The sequence below is a fragment of the Pavona decussata genome, unplaced genomic scaffold (assembly GCF_977016875.1).
Source record: "Pavona decussata unplaced genomic scaffold, jaPavDecu1.1 SCAFFOLD_184, whole genome shotgun sequence".
Lineage (NCBI taxonomy): Eukaryota > Metazoa > Cnidaria > Anthozoa > Scleractinia > Agariciidae > Pavona > Pavona decussata.
The window spans coordinates 125,359-146,575 of NW_028145593.1; the positions used below are offsets into that span (position 1 = coordinate 125,359).

Sequence of the window (21,217 nt, forward strand, 5' to 3'; positions counted from 1 at the left end):
GACGAAGGCTACGAGTTTGATTTCCGGAAAGAATTGATTGCCTATTGTCAATCGGATGTGAGATTGTTGAAGGAGGGTTGTATGAAATTTCAAGAGGATTTTGAAACGTTGGCTAAGTTTAATCCCATGGCACATTGCATCACCATCGCTTCTGCGTGCAACGTGTATTATCGAAAGATGTGTTTGATTCCCAATACCATCGCTTCTGAACCCATTCGCGGTTGGCACGACAAAGGTAAACCTCATTCCAAAGCAGCACTGGAATGGTTGTATTGGAAAGAACATTGTCTCAGACAAAGAGATCCTAATGCGAGCACGGAGGAAGATAGGATTGCCCATGCAGGAAACAGAGGGGAGCGCATGATCAAGGTGGGGCAGAGGAAAGTGTACGTGGATGGATTTGACAGTGTTGAGAATAAAGTGTACGAATTTCTGGGTGATTTCTATCACGGCTGTCCTGTGACCTTTCCGGATCGATGGATGCGTCATCCCAAGCACGATGAGAAAACCATGCAGGAAGTGTATGAGATTACCATGGAACGTTTGAAAGCCATCGAGAATGCTGGGTATGTGGTGGAAGTGATTTGGGAGCACGAATGGAATCAATTGAAGAGGGAACGAGAGGACGTCAATGCGTTTGTGAGTCGATTGAACTTGGTGGGACGATTGGAACCCAGAGATGCTTTTTTTGGGGGGAGAACCAATGCAGCTCAATTGTATCGCTTGGTGGAAGAAGAAGAGGAAATTCGGTACGTGGATTATACTTCCTTGTACCCGTGGGTCAACAAAAACTGTGTGTATCCTGTGGGTCATCCTGCCATTATTACACAACCGGAAGTGTTGGAAAAAGTGGATGTCTTGTCGCAGTATTTTGGTTTGGTTAAATGTACCGTGCTACCCCCTTACGGTTTACATTTTGCCATTTTACCGTATCGATGTGGAGGCAAGTTGACGTTTCCGTTATGTAGAACGTGCGTGGAAGCCCAACTGAAGTTACCCATCACTCAAAGAACCCATTGCTGCCCTCACACGGAGGAGGAACGCACCTTGACGGGTACGTGGTGTACGCCTGAATTGAAAGCGGCCGTGGTGAAAGGTTACGTCATTACGCAGGTGCACGAAGTGTGGCACTTTCCTAATCAAAGGAGTGATCTTTTTGAGGGCTACATCAATACTTTTTTGAAGATCAAACAGGAGGCTTCGGGTTGGCCGTCGGAGGTGGGTGAGGATGTTGAGAAACGTCGAGGTTACGTGAAAGCTTATGAGCAGAAAGAGGGGATTCAGCTGGATGAGAGTAAGATCGCAAAGAATCCTGGGATGCGTTCCTTGGCCAAGATGATGCTGAACTCGTTTTGGGGTAAATTTGGTCAGCAGAGCAACAAGTGTCAAGTGGAGGCTTTCACGTCCCCCCATGATTTTTACCAGTTGATCACTCGGGACGATAAGGACATTCATTCAATTCGTGTGGTGACGGAAGACATGTTGGAAGTCGTTTACAATAACATCGAAGCATGCGATCCCGTGCAAGTGAACATTAACATTTTTGTGGCTTGTTTTACGACTTGTTGGGCCCGCTTGAAATTGTATGAGGGTATCAATCAACTCGAACCGGAACAGGTGCTGTATTTTGACACGGATTCCATTGTTTATGCTTGGAAGCCTGGTCAGCCCGCTTTACCTCTGGGCAATTATTTGGGTCAATTTACAGACGAGTTGGAGGGAGGTGACGTGATCGTAGAATTTGCAGCTGCTGGACCCAAGAACTATGGGTATCGAACCAAGAAAGGGAAAGTGGAGTGCAAAGTGAGAGGGTTTCGTCTCAATGCGCGTGGACAAGAACAATTAAATTTCGAAGTGTTGCGAGATAATGTGAAAGAGGAAGTGCAGCATCCGTTGGCTCGTAGCAGGGACATTCCCGTGTGGAATCCTCACAAGATCGTGAGAGACAATCGTGAGAAAAAATTGATGACAGAGACGCAAATCAAACGCTATCAACTGGTGTTTGACAAGAGAGTCGTTAATCCGATCAACTTTACGTCATTACCCTATGGGTTTGAAAAGTTTGATCTGGAGGAAGCAGATGAGGACAACGTAGACATTTTGTTTGATTTGTAAAAAAAATTTATTTGTAAAATAAAGAAAATTTTTTACAAGGTTTACTCAGTTTTTTGTCTTTTGGCTTGTCTTCGGGCTTTGCGTTCTAAATGATTTAAATGCAGTTGTTGTTTCAACAATGTTCTTTTTTGTTGAAAGGGAGTATGTCTCTTGGCAATGTCTTCTTCGCTGGTTAGTGGTTTTTTCTTTGCAATAAAGAAAGTTCCTAGTACTTGCTGATAAACCACTGTCACTTCATTGAATGTCACTTTTTTACTCATACTGAGGTCTTGTCAGCCTCGGACTGATTTGGATGAGAGGCAAGAGGGGAGATGTGACAGGCTTCCATTTTTTTGGTGAGCTGTTTGACTTGGTAGCGATGAATTTCTTCCATGGCAACTGTTTTCTGGAACAAGGCAGCAATTTCTTGTCTTGTGTCTTCAGTGATCTCTCTGGATCCCACCACAGCACTTAGTTTAGCTAAGCGAGGTTTTACTCCATAAATCCGTTTCCAAACGTAGGGGAAAATGGGTGAATCCTTGGGAGGCTCTTCGTTTGGCTTGTGGAGTTGCCACCAAGCTTTCCAGTACATGTCGTATACCAGCACTTCTGGTTGGCACCATCCGCGCAGGGGTTGGTTGATCTTTTTCATTTCGATGGTTATTTGGACGGCCCATCCAGTTCCACCTTTGAGAGTCGTGGGATGGATGGGATCTTTGAATTGACCAAACGCGTACACTGCGTCACAGTCTTTGACGATGAAGTAGTTTCTTCGGATGAGATTAGCTGTGTAAGTGCGATTAAGGGACCCCAAATCGAGTGACTTGCCTAATGATTTCATAGCAGCAAATACCACTGAATCTGCTTTAACCAATATTTCAGACCACAACGGTGTGATGGAGCTGCTTCTGGGATGCCCTTCCGGGATTTTGATGTCAACCTTCATGCCTGCATTGATGGCACATTTTTCAGCAAGAAAATCTGTCCCTTCAGCACCGCCCGTGAAAATAGTGTACTCGCCACATGGAGCAGTTTCCATAGGTTCATCTTTCTTTTCATCGTTTTTCTTGAATCTTGGATCATCAAACATGAAATTGGAAATCTCCATCTCCGAAAGTGACAATGAAGTGAGGAACAACTTACTTATATAAAATGACCTGACCAATCAGAAAAAAGTGACCTTATATGGTTCATTGACGCCATTAAACCTTATTTGGATGACCCATTGACGTCAAAAGACCTTATATGGGTCGTAGTTTGACGTCCATGAATATGCGTCATCCATCCTTATTTGGTGTATTGGCGTCATGGCACCTTATTTGGGTAACGGATTGACGTCATCGAATGTGCGTCATCACACCTTATTTGGTGCATTGACGTGAGTAACAATGACCTTATTTGGTGGGTTGACGTCATACGTAGAGTATAAAAGGAGAACAACACTTTATTTTATTCATTCTTGGTTTGAAGGTGAATGTGTGCACCAGAGTTTCCTCCATGTAGTCCAGACGCGTTTTTTTGGAATTGGGTGAAAAATTACTTGGGTCCTGTGGCTTTCATGGAACTCAGTGAAAAAGCTGAAAAAACTGGTAGGAAGAGGAGACGTAAGAGGATAAAACCCATTCCTGAAGAAGAAGACGGCAGTGAAGTCAACTTTTTGAAAAGGAAACCTACAGCACCTGTGAAACCACCTGTTTCCAAGAAAGCTTTTGTCCCATCGGAAAATGTGACTAACTTGATCGTGTTAGACTCTGGCCCTAAGTTACCAGATTTACCAGAGGTAGGGCGACCCTTGAGAGAAGACGAGATTACTTGCGCTAACTATGAAGCTAATGAGGCTGAATGCTTGATCAGACATGAGAAAGAAGAACGATTGCAAAAAGAAACGGATGAAGCCTTGAAACAGTTGCTGAAACAATTGGATGAAATGGAAGAACGTTACTTTTGCCCCATCCATCAATGTGCTGTCGAGAGAGTGGACATGAATGGAGATTCCCATCCAATCGATGTGTACTATCGCTGTCCAGAGAGTAAGTGCATCATCTTTTGCAGCGAAGAAGCCGCTCCCCATTACTTTGGTTTGGTAAATGAGCAACTGCTTGCGGACTACAAGCACGAAGAACGTTTACCTCGTTGTTACTGTAACGAATATCCAGTGTTGAAGGTGAGCAAGACGGAGAAAAACTATGATCGAATGTACATAGGCTGTGGTCAAAAAGAAAAGTGTAACTTCTTTCAGTGGGCAGACAGTCCTTTGACCTACCATAACAAGAAGTGGATGGGATGGAATCCTGAAAAACAGTTGCTGCATCCCCAGGATCCATCCGTGGATGGAGAAGGTGTGATGAAGGTGTGCCCCATTCATCGTGTACCCCTCGAGGTTCGTGTGGCTAGTAGTGGATGGGAGTATTGCAAGTGTAGTAGCGACAGGGAGTGCATGCTGTTCTGTGGAAAGAAAGAGGCAAGGTATTACATGAATGCTGTTCAGGCACGGGACAAGTTTTTTGTGGGATACAAGTACGAAGATCATTTACCAGTTTGCTTTTGCCGAAGTGTGCCAGTGCTGAAGGTTTCTGGTTCTGAAAAGAACAATGGTAGACTGTACATGTCTTGTAACAGGAAGAATAAGTGTGACTTCTTCCAGTGGGCAGATGTCCCGTTGTTCGATAAGAATAGGGAGTGGATGCAGAGTTTGGCTGGTCCTGTTCCTCCTCCAGAGTTTAGGCGTACTGAAGAAAATGGGTTTATGCGTCCTAACAATAGAGATAGACCTCTGATGGTGGAAGACAAAATCATTGTTGGACCAGACGATTGCCCGTTTAGAGGACTCCTGTACAGTGCTGATATGGAACAAGCTTGGGCTAGATTGCGAAGGTTGTATGAACGTGCTTCTTTAGCCATTTGAACTCATTTTGATTGACACTTTGTTTTGATTGGTTGATGGTCACGTGTGTTTTTTTGGAAATTGTATAAAAAAGCATTGAACGATTAAATTTGTTTCATTTGCAAACATGAGTGTGATTTTATCTTGTCTCTACGAATGTCTCGGACGTTGGTTAAAATGGAAGTTAACTATGTTTATTTGTCGTTCCATTTACGATGCACTTCAACCTCCACCCGATATCATTCCTGACAATCCTGGTGTCAATTGGGTCAACACACCTATGCTGCTGTTCAAGGAGAGCTGTGTCAACGTTCATTTTACGAAATTCGTTGCTTTCATGATGTGGTTGAGAAAGAACTTTTCAGAACGCGAATGTCGTTATCATTATGGCGTGATTCAAAGACGATTTGGGTGGAGTTTCCCTTCGATCGTCAGTTTGTTTTGGCACCGATTGAACTTGGTCTGGTGTAGAGGTAAACCAGCAGGGAAGATCATGAAGATGAAGATTCGTCATCATTCTAGGGATATAAATGGATATCCAATGAAAGGAGAAGATATTTGTCCTTGAAAAGATGAGCAAGAAAAAGAAAATTAAGAGGAATTTGCTGGAAGCTTACCATGATCCATCTGCAAGCGGTAGTTTGGGTGGTGTACAACGATTTGCCGAAGCCAACAAGATAACGATCAAGAAGGCACAATCCTTGTTGGAAAAGGATTTGGGTTATACTCTGCACAAACCCAGACGAAAACGTTTCAAGACACTCCCTGTCGTGGCAGAAGGAATGGATCATCAGTGGGTGGCGGATTTGGTGGAAGTGCAAACGCTGTCGAGGTATAATCGAGGCTACCGTTACCTTTTGACGGTGATAGACGTGTTGTCCAAATATGCTTGGGTTCAACCCCTCAAAGACAAGACGGGTGTTCAGTTGGTCAAAGCCTTTGAAAAGATCTTGAAGACAGGACGACGTCCCATTCAATTGCAAACAGATCGTGGTAAAGAATTTTACAATAGAACGTTCCAAACTTTTTTGGAAAAAGAAAAGATCCATCATTTCTCCACGGAGGGAGATGCCAAAGCGTCTGTGGTGGAACGTTTCAATCGCACTTTGAAAACTCGCATGTACCGTTATTTTACGTCGGCCAACACGCTGCGTTACGAAGATGTGCTTCAATCGTTGGTGAGAGGGTACAATGCGACCAAACATGGTAGTATCGGTATGCCACCCAAAGACGTAACCATCAAGAATGAGAGAAGAGTATGGCAACGTCTTTACGGTCGACGATTAAAACCTGTTGGAAAGAAACCCAGGTTCCGTGTGGGGGATCGAGTGCGACTGAACAAGAAGCATCGTACCTTCAAAAAAGGGTATTTACCTGGTTGGACCGAGGAGGTTTTCACGGTAGATCGCGTCATCCGGGGTCCCGTGAACACATACAAAATACGCGAATTGGATGACACTCCCTTGGAAGGAACGTTCTATGAACAGGATTTACAAAAAGTGACTATGGGTGATGATGACGTGTTCAGAGTGGAAAAAGTACTTAAGAGAGAGAAAGGTCAAGCATTGGTGAAATGGAAAGGTTGGCCCGATAAGTACAACAGTTGGATATCAAGCAAAGAGTTGAAGAAACTGTGATGGCAATGCCCCACTCGTCGTTTTACGTGACACTGAACAGTCGTTCTAATTTGAACGAATTTCCAGACAACAAGTCCCATCGATTTAAAAATCGATTGCATCATCCCTTGATTTTGAGAGAACCGGGATGGAGAGTGGGATTGTGTAGCATCTGCTCCCCTTCAGCTCAACCCGATCTACGCGATCTATCCAGTCTTTTGACTGGAGAGAGAAGCAAGTCACTGATGAAATGGTCTTCCTGGACAGACGTTAAACTAACTGAGAGAACAAGAAAATATGTTGAAGAATCAATCGAAGTCGCAGTGGAGGACATGGAAAAGAAGGGTTACGTTACGTCTGGGGTGACCATGATGAAACATTTTGTTGATACGTATAATAGATACATATTTGAAGAAGCGGAAAAAGATGACAAGAGGGAATCAAGTAGTGGCAAAAAGTATTACCTGGATGTCAAAATGGATGGAAACGATATGGTCATCGACAACAGTAACGTTCATCGGTCTACCGGCGACGGTAGACCCGCTATCAGATTCAACAAGAAACTGGCCTTCAAAATGAAATGGTTTGAACCCACAGCGATTCAACACCGGACTATGCCCAACATCAAATTGGCCCCCAATCTCATCGCGACTTTTTACGATCCTACGATACCTCAAGTCTTGGATGTGCAAAATTTTAAAGATCTAAACAGCACGATCTTTTTCAAGGAAGATGGAGATTTCATCCAACTCAGCGTGTTTTGCAGCTGGAGGTTCATCAATTTGAACGAAGCGTTTCGCTCCAATTGGTTGATCGACGATCGAACCATGCATGTCATGTCTGATGTGGTGAGCAGTAGCATCGTTGCAGACAGGACGGAGGATCTTCTGCGCACGTTTCACTATAAGAGGGAGAAAGGCTACGACATGTTTCATTTCGATCCTCCAAACGTCCACTACAGGCCCGTGAGGAAAGCTTTTTTTGAAGTCATCGAAACTGCGTTTACGGAAACGGATGGGCAAGAAGTGAAATTCTACAGTGGAGATTGCACCATCACCTTGCATTTCAAGAGAGACTTTCTAGCCACATGAGCGATTCCTTTCACGTGACGGTCCTGAGTCAATCCGATCTGACTGAATTTCCTAAAAATGTAGCCAACAGCTTCAAGAACCGACTGGCCAATCCCCTTTTCTTGACGGGCGATGGATGGAAAGTGGGGCTCGCGAGCATTTCGTTACCTGATGCCCGAGTGAGCATTGAACCTCTGTTGCAAGGTCATCGTGGGGATCATTTGATGGCCTTGACATGGTATTATCGCTCGATCAACACGGAAAAACAAGGAAATCCCTTGGAGTATAGTACGGAACAAAAGAAGAACATTTGGGTGAAAGATGTCAGTGACGATGAAAATATCATCGATGGCGTCTCGTTCATGAAATCGATCATCTACAAGGCAGATACCTTCAGAGTCGCCTCCTACAAGAATGGTTACGTCATCTACGACGATGACGTACATCCCTTGTTTTTGGAATTTAACTGGTTGCAAAATGGTGATTTACTCATCGACAATGAAAATACGGCCAAAGGAAGGAAAGCAGGTATTCGATTCAGTGCCGAGTTGGCTAAGAAAATGAAATGGGTCGAATGGAACGCCTCGACCAAAAAATGGCTACTCGGTCAAAATTTGCTCATGGAACACTATCAGGAAACGGCTTTGCAAGAACCGTCCGATTTAAACAGTGGAACAGAACAGAGTCCTAAACCCGTGTATTGGTATGTGGATGATTGGAGCCTACGTCTCAGTGTCTTCTGTAACTGGAGGTTCATCAATTTGAACAAGGCCTTTCACAATGTGATAGGAAATTCCACCAGAACGTTTCACGTCTATTCCGATGTCTGCGCCAGTACCCTGGTGGGTAACAAAGTCAAAGATCTCCTGCGTGAAGTACGATATAAAAGGGAGGGCAGAGGCGCAGTTTACTTTGAACCGCTTCACATTCAGTACATACCTGTCAGAAATCATATCATCGAGACGATCGAAGCGGAAGTTTCAGAATCGGAAACAGGTTATTTGGTGAACTTTGGAAAAGGAGAAGGTATCTTGACTCTACACTTCAAAAAGGATTCAGCATGAAAGGTGGAAGCTTGAATCGTTTCATGTCGGAACGTAACAAGCAAAAACAAGATGGTGGCAACATCAAACGAATGCTAAAGGACGTGTTGAAAGGAGGTGTACAAGGGGGTTTGGCTGGCTTGAGAAGTAGCCGGAGTTTATCGGATCTGAGAAGAAAACCTATAAAGGGATTTCGACAGGGCGCTAAAAGAAAAGCCAAGCAAATCCTTGGACGAGAAATCACGAAAAGAGCCAGAGACATCTTTGGAGTATGAGTCGACCCCTTCATTCTACCCCCCAACGCCTCAAGGCTGAAAAGGGGCTACCGCTACAACGTGGAGGTTTATTATTTTTAAACCCTACAACCATTGCAAAACTGAAACAGAGAGGAAAACGTAGAGGAAAAATGAGTCGACTTGGAAAAAGAAGGAGACAACGCGGTGGACGCATTTCTTCCGAGGTACCTCCACCGCCTGGTTACGACATGGTCCGATATCTCCGGCGAAGGTATAAAAGAGGTCACAAACGCAAATGAACATCAATCAATCAAACATGGGAGACGCTACCGTGGCTCATGAACGGTCCAACGTGGAAGTCAATCCTAGTCTGAATTTGTTTGAAGTACCAGATACAGACATTTCCTACAATGGTTATCGCATGGTCATCATCAATCCCACCACCACGGGAATCACGCCTATGGAATTTGTGGTAAATCCTTCGGAGGATTACATAGATTTGAACCGGAGCTATTTCCAAATGAAACTGAGGCTCAAGTATACAGATAACACGAACATTGTGGCTGCTTCGCATCACATTGTCAACAACATGGCTCATTCCATTATCAAGTATCTCTCTGTGAGGCTCAATGGTACTTTGATCAGTCCCCAGACAGACACCTATGCCTACAAAGCTTACTTTGAGACGCTCCTTAATTATGATCGAGATGAAGGAGACACGATCTTGGCGCCGCAAGGTTGGTTCAATGCCTTAGACCTGCCAGCACGATTGACAGCCAACACGGGTGCTGACACTCTGAACTCAGGCAGTCACACCGCCGGACAGACAACCAACCGAACCACCTTGGAAACAGCTACGGGAGATTATGTAGGCAAAGAAAAATGGTTGGTGTTCAAGCCTCATCTGGAAGTGTTTCACACTGGGAAGGTGTTGGTACCTCAAACAGAAGTCAAACTGCAATTTTTCTTCAATGATTCAGATTTCTGGACCTATGGAAGAACTCAACTTTCCACTGTTGCGAACAACAAAGCCATTCGATTGAATCCAGAGGACATTGAAATCAGATTCATGGTGTGTCAGCTGAGATTGAATTCCAACATGTTCAAGACTCTCGCAGTGCAGAGAGCTGCCACTCCTTATGCTGAGTATCCAGTGGTGAGAAGTGAAATCAGAACCTACACGTTCCAAGGGACAAGTGACAGTTGGGAGGAAAACAACATCTTCCAGAATAGGATTCCCGACCGGATGGTGGTAGGATTGCTGGATGCCAAAGCCTTCAATGGAGACAGAGATTATTACCCCTATGCCTTCCAAAAGTTTGGGCTGGAAACTATCAAGCAGATTGTGAGAGGGGAAGAATACCCCTACGAAACACTGGAATTAAGTGGTACCAATTCTACCAGAGATCCCTTGGGCTTCTTCCGATTTGTGTTAGCCAGTGGCGCCAGAAAAAAGAGTGTGCCTACCATGCTGAAATACTCGGATTGGGGGCACAATAAAAACTGCACCCTCTTCATGTTTGACAATGTGGCCAGCGGAGATGCAGATTCAGCAGATTTGAACCCTAGACAGAGTGGAGACTTACAGATTAAGATAAAGTTCAATACTGCACCTAGAAAAGTCATTACCGTGATGATTTACGGTGAGTTTGAAAATCTGCTGGAAGTAGACAAGTTTGGAGGCGTGCTGTACAACATCTACGAGAGAAGCTAAAAAAAAAGATGGAATCTGTAGCATTGAGTAACGTACAACTGGATTACTTGGCACGACAAGATCCATGCTTGAAACCTTATTATCGAGGAGCCTTGCCGTGTGATGGTTTGCCAACCAACGCCAGTCATCAACAGAGTGCTTACATCGTGAATACAGACGAGAAACGTCAACCGGGTAAACATTGGATCGCTCTTTGGACACGAGACAATGTTTGCGAAGTGATGGACAGTTATGGATTACCTGTCGAGATTTACGAAGCCAAACCATTGGAAATCTGGTTGAAAAGATGGAAGTATCTTGTGGCTAACGGACAAAGTCTCCAAAATGTGGACAGTAACAGTTGTGGCCATTATGCTCTGTTTTTTCTCAAAGCCAAAGCCAGAGGTTATAGTATGTCAGACTTTTTGAACCAGTTTTCAAAGCACGATTATGTTATGAATGATCACACCGTTGGACAAATGTTAAAATCGTTGATCGTGGATGAAACCGCATGGAACCACGTTTGTAAACTTAAGTGTGAGCAATCAAATAAAAGACGTTTGATATTGTGTATTCTTGTCAGTCATGAATCGATGTGGAAAGAAGTTTCAAATCAGAAATCCCTCGAGTACGTTGGTCGTGGGTCCATCCGGCAGTGGAAAAACCAAATGGACGGAACGATTGTTGTTGCAAAATTTGGATGTGTTTCAATCACCTCCCAAGACCATTCATTATTGTTACGGAGCGTGGCAGGATGGTTTCAAACGCATGAAAAAAAGGGGCATTCATTTTCACGAAGGCATTCCAGAGTTGAGCGATTTGACAAAATGGTTTCCTAAAGGTGGTATTTTGGTCATGGACGACTTGATGGATGAGGGAGGAAGTGACAAACGCGTCTTGGACTTGTTTACCAAACATTCTCATCACAGAAACATCACAGTCTTGTATCTTTGTCAAGACATGTTTCCGCCAGGTAAATATGCCAAGAGCATTTCAAGAAACGCGCATTACATTGTAGCCTTCAAAAACCCGAGAGATGGATTGGGTATTCGAAATCTGTTATTACAATCGTTTCCCGCCAATTGGAAGGATGTACTTCGTGTCTTTCGTAAGGCTACGTCACGACCTTTTGGCTATCTCCTATTGGATCTTCACCCCGCGTCAGCCGATGACGTCAGACTCTACAGCTATATATTGAGAGACGAAGGCTTCACGCGCTGTTACAAGAACAGTCGAGATGGAGATGAATGAACAAGAGTGGAACGATGTCTTAAGCAGTGGAAAAGAAGTGTTGATTAGTGATTATTACAGTCGTGAAAAAGCTAAAACAAAAGACGAAGAAGAAATGAACGAAATCATCGTCAAAGAAATGATGCACAAAAAGAAAGAAGAAAGGTTGAAAAAAAGAGAGAGGGTGCTTCGAATGCCAGGACCTACCGAAAAAGAAAGAGAGGCGTCCGCCTTGAATGAACCGATGGACAAAGATGAGCAGAGAAAAAACGACAATCTGTTTCAAGAAAGCATCGAAGATATCTTTGAAAGTCACCTCGCTGGGATGTCTACAAATGACATGGATTACTGCGACATGCAAAATGTGGTGAATCTGATCAAGAATCGACAGTGGAAAAAGATAGCCTGGTATGTGGAAAAAGTCAACGAGACCTACTTTCGTGAACTCATCCAGAATCTATTGGAAACAGCTGAAGAACATTTGTTCTATAGGATGTTGAAAGAAGCCATAGCCGAAAAGATTTCCTTGCTGGATGAGTGGGACGAATTCCATAATCTCTTGGAAGAACCACTAAGAAAGGTATTTAAACTCATCGAGGATGAGAGGATTGATAAATTGAACACCTACATAGATGGTGTCAACTTCTTCCGAGACGAAGTGGAAGATCACAAGAGAACAGCAAGACTTAGATGGAAGAGGATCCTTACGCATCACCCACTGAATTTGACTTGGCTTTACAACGTGAAAGAGAACGAACCATGGCCGCAGCTGCCACAGGTGGACCGGGAGACACCTTGTCGACCCAACGAGTAAGAAGAGCCTTCACTCCTCTTCTTCCAGCAGGAGTCGGTACAGGGGGAATTCAGTCACCAAGGAGACAAGATATTATTGGAGATGCCTTGAGTCAATCCAACATTGAACTTGAGCAATCACAAACACCACCCCAACCTAGAACATCGACACCGGCTGGCATTGGTCTGCCCGGAACCCGGAGAGCTCGGAGAGTGACTCCACCAGGTCCACCGCCTTGGACACCTCCTGACGATGATCAAATACCCTCCCCCGCCACGGTAGCGCGGAGACAAAGACGTAGACGAGAAAGAGGAAGAACCACTACGACCACAGCCACGACTACGACGGCAGGTGGAAGAGGAAGAAGAAGAAGAACTCCACGCAGAAGAAGAAGAACTCCGCAAAGAAGTCCGCGTACCGTGGCTGGTGGTACTCCAACCACCCCGACTTCACCCTTCAATCAAGATGATATGCAACAACAACTTCAAACGTTACTCAACGATCAAAGACAAACAGCCGCTGGCCGTAGAATTGCGGGCATTACAACCACCAATACAATCACTACCACTTATAAGGATGGAGGTACACCCACTGTCAGCAGATCATCCTCGAGAGTATCCGCATGAACGATGCCTCTCCAAGTGTGTATGACAGAGGATCCATCCATAGAGGGAGAGTTACTTCAAAAACTAGATTCGTTGTATTGCTTCTATCACAAACAATGGTGGTGTCATCGTCGGATGTATTATCATTTCAGACGTTGTCATGGTCTTCTCAACGGTGCTTCCATACTCATCATGGCAGTTGGTATGATCGTGGGCCCCGTTTTCGAAAACAGCATCATCGTTACCATTTTGTCAGCAGTAGGCTCAGTCATCAAAGGATGGAACGATTTCAAAAAATTTTCCTTGAAGATGGACATGTCTCAGTTTGCCTTCACGACCTACGAAAAGACCTTGATAGAACTAAGAAGTTATGCGAGAGGATTACCGTTAGATGAATTGGACGGGTTTCTCATCAAGATGCAAACTCTGGATGAAACCGTATCTGACTTTGCTTCACCCATCACCGACAAATGTTCACAACAATATGAAATCAATTTCGACTGCATCCCGCTAGACTCCTCATAGCCAACTCTTTAAAAGGGGGAACAAGTGCAAAAAAAATCACTCCGTCATGGCTAACAAGCAAAACAGGATTAAACGTCAAAGAAGACGAAGAGCGGAAGCAAGGCGAAAAAGACGTTATGGTCATGTCTATGTCGGTGGACAGTTGAAAGATGTATTGATGGCTGGTGCAAAGTTAGGATGGAGATTGGGAACAGATAAACGTTATAAAAGAATGGGGGCGATCGGAGCCAGAGGTCATTACAGAAGAAATCCAAGACCTTGGGAAAGATGAATAACGTCAAACGCAATTTACCCTTCATCAAATCCATTTTTCGTCAAGCCAATCGTTACAAGAGGCAAGAGATGTTGAGACATGCCAATAAGAATCAGATCAATGCTGTGAGTGAAATCGTGCTTAACCTGTTGAAGAAGAAAATTCCTGTCAAACCACCTCTGATGGCGCAATTGAGACAGCATAAAAGGGCGTTACGCGAGATAGGAAGAAAGAAAAATTCCATCAAGCGTCGAAGACAGGTGTTGATGAGACAAAGAGGACGTGGATTGTGGACATCGATGAACCATCTACTCTGTCAATGTCTGCTCAGACGTTGAAATCAATAGTGGGATTGCTACAAGAAGCCAACGCCAAGTACAACGCCTTGGAAGAACAACATAAGGAATTGCAAATACGGTATAATAGAGTGGAACAAGAACTCATCCATCTGAAATTTTCCATATTGTGCGAGGACTGCTGTAAAAGAATCATCGGTGAAGGGGGAGGCGAAGTTTGCAGACAGTGCAGTATCAAGTTGGACAAGGTATTGGATCTATTGCAAATATTAGACAAGCTATGGAAGAAGTCTTAATGGTCCCTCCCAAGGACATGGAAAGATTGGTTCAATACTACAAAGGAGAATTGACCGAAAATGCCTTACTCAACAAAGCAGCAAGAATGGCTGCCAAACGAGATCTACTACTCAAAAGCAAACTGCCCGCTGGCATCATCAAAGCCAAGATCAAACCACTTTCCAGAGAATTACATCATCTCACCAAACGAGTCAGACGCGGTCCAATCGGTGGAATGGGAGGACAATTGCAAGAGGATGAGGACGACGACGACGATGCATTAGTGACAGGCCCCATGGAACAAGTGATCAAAAAAATCATAAAAGGCACGCCCGCAAAAAAATCAGTCAAAAAAGAAACACCTTCTCCTGCTACCATTGCTGCTGCTTCCGGCAAGAAAAAAACACCTACGTCCAGTACCTACAGACAAGAACTTCTCAAGCAAACCGCTGAGTTGCGGCAAAGAATAAAAACCAGACGACAAACGGAAGTGGAAAAGTTGAAAACGATACCTGGTTGGACAACCTGGGACAAACCTGTCAAACGAAAGTTGAAAGACGAACTTTAAAATGGCACGAAAGCGAGTGCAAAGAAAAAAAAAGCGTAAACGAGTTCAAAGAAAAAAACGCAGACAACAACGTGGGAGAGGTCCCGACGTACAAAAATGGATCTCTAAACTAGGGGTTGAATTTCATCCCCCTGGTTACCAATACCTGGGGCCTGGTACCAAATTGGAAAAACGATTGCAGCGAGGGGATCCTGGCAAAAATCGATTGGATCGCATTGCCAAGCAACACGACATCGACTATTCGAAAGCCAAAAACATCAGAGACAAGTGGAAAGCGGATGAAAAAATGGTCAAGGCCATCGATCGTTTACCCGGCAAAAAGAGTGTGTTGGAACGCGTGTCAAGGGGCATCATCAACATCAAAAGACGAATGCATTTGTAACTTTCTTTATTGTGACAACTTTATTTTTTCTTAACAAAATAAAAGTTGATTGTTCATTGTTTATAAGTATCCATTGTCAATTTCTTCATTCTCAATTGATTGATCTTAAAAACCATCCAATCCTGTACTATACGGCACTCCGCCACGGCACAGTGAGCGATCCCCGTACCCATGTGATGACCACAATCCCATACTTCCTGGCCACACCCCAAATGCATCAGCTCAAGCACTTTCGGGCAACCAAATTCCTCCAGATTGACAGAGGGGATGTCAAGTTTGGTCAGCAGTTCCTTCTCGATGCGACCCCCTTTGTACGCCACTACCATTTTTTCATTTGTTTTGTACTGTTCGTACAAGTTGACAACATCCACAGACAGTTGATCTTGGGGTTTGGCATTCTCAAAATGCGTGGGTGTAAATGGCAAACCGTGAATCCGACGAGTCACATACAGTACTTGCTTCACTTGACTGGGTAACAGATCGGTGTACTTCATGGGCATCTCGTAAAAATGTTGACCAAAACCACCAAGGTAGTGAGCGTACCCCAACTCGCGTACATAAAACTTGGGTAAGAAGTACCCCTCCATGTCGATGATCAAACAGATCCTTTCCAGGGCACTCTTTTCCGCTTCAGTCAAATACTCACTGAGGAGACTCATCTTCGAGACAACTCACAAAACGAATGATAATGACTCAAATCAACTCTGACTTAAATGAGACTATCCCTAACAGAATTGTGGGTAAAAAAGAACCGGGGGATGGGGGGTACCCCCTCCTTCTATTGGACCACGTGACCAAGTCCATTCAAATGTATAAAAGACAAAGACCACTTTTGTCACAATCATACTCCATCATGAATCAGCTACGTTGCAGCAGAAGGTTGAGGGGATTGAGACCAGAAATTCCCAACCCATCATTTCGCTGTTTTTGTTTACGCGAAGGAGATGCTTGTCTCGGTGGAGCGATCACACTCAGTTGTTGTCGACAATGCCTTCACTCGAGCTGTTTTCAGCAATGGCGGAGAACGCATTCTACTTGCCCACTATGCAGAAGTGAAAACCCTACAAGTGCCATACAGCTACAAAGAGAAGAACGACCCATACAGCTACAAAGAGAAGAACAACCACGCCGACCCAATCTCGAAAGCATGTCGATCGCTGAAGTCGTCGCACGTTTAGAAGGATTGTTGGACATGGATGTGTTGCAACGCGAATTGGAACAAGTGAGTAGCATGTTTCTTTGCATAGAACCCTTTGGTGTGGAAAAAGCTATATTTATCATCTGTACATTGGTAGCTAACAATGAAATAGATCTATATCATTGCCTCGAACTCGATGTTGATTGTACCACATTCACTGAATCGGAAAAACAAACCATTTCATCACTCTACAACATCATCACTCGTTCAACATTACAGACATCAATTGTGACGACATTTTTAAGACCCGTGGGGAGAAACAGTAACATTAACTTTGTAAATGAACACCGAACTCACATTGTTCCACCTCGTCACTTACTCGAAAGGGCTTTCGACTATGACGAGCAAAGAATCCTCTTTGAGTTACACTTCATGAGAGTGAGTCCAGAATTCATTCAGATTTCTGCTGATTTTATAAGAAATGGTGGTGAAACAGCAAGACAACTTGTATTTTCAATTCGCCTCCACAGATATCGTCCACACTTCATTTGAATGACGATTATATTTTGCAAATCAACGATGCTGCAAGACTAACCCTACGTTTACTGTTAACTTTAATTCGACAAGCCTTGGTAAACTCGGAAACTCAAACATTGGCCATGGAAATCATACTTTCAATACATGGAAATGGATTTGCACCATTTATTAACTTTTTAACTCAACTTTCAAATGTGATACTACCAGGAAGAGCAAACGCCATTCATTTTACCATCGAACAATGGTATCAAGACAATAGTTACACATTCGGTGTATTCAACATACTAAACATGGCTTGTATCATCGGAAACAAACGAACTATTTGCGTATTAGGATTGCGTCAATATGAATTGATAACGATTGATAATAACAATTCTTTTTCATCAGATATATCGTCATAACAGCACAACCCTGTCACTCACACAAGTACTAAAATTAGTGAGAGCTTTATACAACGCTTTAACGCATCAAGATTTGAACGGGAGAGGAGACATTACCAAAGTGGATATCGGATTAGCCGTCACTCCACCCAGAGAAGCCATAAGAAATCGCATCAGTCTTCCCATGGAATGGTTGTTCATGAAAAATTTAATAACAAACTTTATTCCAAACCGCCTGTTTAACACTCTTCAACTTCATCAATGCCTGAACGGTCGAGTCATAGTTGATGCAATCAGAAATCATCTTCATGTTCGTTATCATCGCAATTATTACTTTTTAAGTTGCCGCATAAGGGTTCATACAACAACTTCTTCTCATGCTTTCCTCAACGATTGGACCATTCATTGATATCCTTACTTTCTTCTAGGTATTAGAACCCTTCAATATCAATGAAGTACACTCATTTATTGATGCGTTACATGAAACATTGTCGCAAGAAGAATGGTGGGATCAAGTGATAAGAGACATCTACATTGTGTTCTCCGTGGCACGCGAAAGGACCATCATTAATGACGGATTTCACGAATGTAACATGTTAATTAACTCTCTGTTACCTCGAGGTTTACATCACACCAGTTTTGTTCGCGAATTTCAGCGTGGTGTGCACCATTTGAAAATAACTTCCTGGCACATAAGAGCTTTCTCCGATAACATTTCGATTTTAAATGATAATAATATTGGCATACGTTGGTATGATGATGAGTTACATTGGTTACCACGTTTAAGGTTTTCATGATTTTTTTTGCATCAACAGTTCGATTTTGACTCCTTCGTTCGACCATTTCAACCATGGTATATGAGAAGATTGCTACATGAAGTTGTAGAAAGATTCAAAGGAACACTATCACTATCAGGAAGATATTTTTGGGAACCGATTTTCATTAACTTGACAATAGCTTGTCCTTGGGTGTATCAATACCAATCAGAACATCATGTAAAAAGGATTTTAAACTTCTTTCTCAAAAGCGATATGTACGTTCTACATCGTATTAATTTCATTAATTCTAACATTACGACCATCCCTTATTTTCACGTTTATTGGTTATTGTAAGATTTTTTTCCATTGTATCAACAGTTTGATTTTGACTCCTTCGTTTACCCATTTAACCCGGATTGCATAAGAGAGGTGTTAGAAGAAATTATGACACGTTACAGAGGAGCTGACAACGTGGGGCGACAACGTTGGTGGGCAACGTTGGTGAGCAACGACGTTCGTGGGCAACGACGCCAACCACATTCTCCAATTCCTCTCATTGAAATCAGTATGTTAATAGCGTTGCACACTAACGAAGAACGTCACATGGCTGAAGACAAAATAAAAAACATTATACACTTTTTCTTGAGCCAACACATGTACGTTCTAAGCCCATGTACTTTCGATTTTTTTCCAGGGCATGTTCACGCAGAAAATCCATTCTTGTACATAGATGCTTACAGCATATCTTCAATGATAGCATTTTACGTTTAAAAGCTGTTTAAAACTGTTATAAAACTTCAATAAAACGTTTTTTCCTTCTGAACTTGTCTCCATCCTTGAGACTATATAAGGAGTAAATACAAAAAAGTATGACATCAGATTTAACTCCCTCCTCTGACTGGGACGGTTGGACACCTCCTGACTCCTCCAACATGGTGACAGAAAAATTCACGAACGTTGATAAAATAAGTGACATTCCCACCCTTGGTTCCGATCAAGATGTGGCCGAACTGGCGAGTGCCTTGGCTGAAGCCGACATGCAACCCCAAGCACGACGACGCCGAAAAAGTCGTAAACGGCGACGAACTTTGAGTACCACAGCGTTAGCAGGTAGCAGACGAAAATTACCCAAAATCCGCGTGGGCGGTAGAAGAAAAAAAAGAAGAGCTGCCCAACAGGAACTGGATGCCTTGAGTACCATGGCTACGATGGAAGGCCCCGTTTTCCCAAGAAAAAGAAAAATGAGCGGGAAAAGAGCCAGACGAATCTTGAAAAGCAATGGCAGAAAAATACCCTTACCCACTGTCAGGAAAATGATAAAAGCCAGCAAAGGAGGCATATGGTTGGACAGCCGAGCTACTCTCAACAGCCTCATCTCCAAGATTACGTGGGCTAAAGTACCACTGGTGCAATTGTTAAGACGCTGAATCAATAAAGGTTGTTGCTTGTACATCACGTGTCGTCTTGATTGACCTTTGACCTCCCCCAACACGCATGCGCATGCGCCGCGCTCTAAAAATGACGTCATGATGTCATATCTAAAAATAGAGTTGATGACGTCACACTGCTCGACGCTGATTGGTCCATTCGCGTCACGTGGTATCATCTCTGTGTCCTGATTGGTTACGCCCTAAACCGCCCTTATTTACTACTAACCTCGTTTGCGCTTTTAATAATTCAATAAAAAAAACTTCTCACCTTGAAATTAGGTCCTGATACTGCGCAAGTAATTGGTAATATTTCTCATAGAGAAGTTTGTGTTTTCGGCAGAACTGTTGTCCTGAAGCATTGGTGGATTAAATTTAACTATACTACGTATCAGGAGGACAAAACGGAGCTCTTCCACAAAAAAAGCTGTTCTTCATGCACCTCTCTGCTGGCTCAGCTGGAAGAAACAATATTTCAACTCGTCTGGCTGGGAAAAACATTATTTTCAACCCGTCTGGCTGGGAGAAACTTATTTAAATTACCTAGCTGGTAGAAACTGGCTAAGACTTGGCTGGGAGAAAGCTCAATGCGCCCAGCTGGCTTGGACTGTAGGAGCTGAGCTAGCTCAGGCCGACGCCCTAACATCGGTTCATTGTGTTGTTTGCGTCCACTGTGATAGACGCAAACAACACAATGAACCAATCAAATTCGATGCAAATATATGTGAGTCAGCCAGCAAGTCACGATTGGTTGTAGCTTCAGCTGATTGGTTGAGAAAGTGATGCAAGTTTTTTCTAGCCGATCGCAATACAGTAGTGATATTAAAATGCATTTCCTATGAATTTCGTGTCAGTAACTATTACAGTTGAACCCCTATAAAGTGGCCTCCCCCCCCCTCCCTCCTTAACCGCTTAACCGGGCGCAACCATCTTTTCGCCATTCTGATTAGGTTCTTCAGGTGGTTCTTCTCCTATTACTTTTGAATTATTGGTGCTGATGAAGAATCTGAGCGAAATGGCATTTTCTTTTCCAGACCTTTGAACGTGCGAGTCGGCTGACCAGATGGATTGATCCTCCCCGAACCGTGCAGTTGGCAACACAGGCTGGCGTAAACGTAATTTTGGGCGGTACTGTAACCCGGGTTAGAAAACAAACCGGGGTCGTGTAAAGAAGAGCTAAGTCGCTAAGCCATTTATGCGAACGAGGTCGCGTCTTACTGGACTTAAGATGCGGACATTCCATGGTATTCTGGGAGGACATCGGAAAAAGGATCGTATGTCACGATTTTTACTGAAGGGGGTTACTTCAGGGGAGTTGGGTGTGTTTTATGTTCGGAAATGAGAATGAGGGGTGGGGGGTTAGAATCAATTTTCCAGTAGAAACACTCAAGAATTCATAGAATACCTTTTTAT

At 43.5% G+C, this 21,217-nt stretch overlaps 1 protein-coding gene across 1 annotated transcript; it reads left to right on the plus strand.

The window, feature by feature from the left end:
- Positions 1–11,095: 11,095 nt before the first annotated feature.
- LOC146462783 (uncharacterized) lies at positions 11,096–11,887 on the plus strand. The gene has a single exon (XM_085085172.1). The coding sequence runs from the start codon at positions 11,222–11,224 to the stop codon at positions 11,885–11,887; it is 666 nt and encodes a 221-aa protein (XP_084941298.1). The 5' UTR covers positions 11,096–11,221.
- The last annotated feature ends 9,330 nt before the right edge of the window (positions 11,888–21,217 follow it).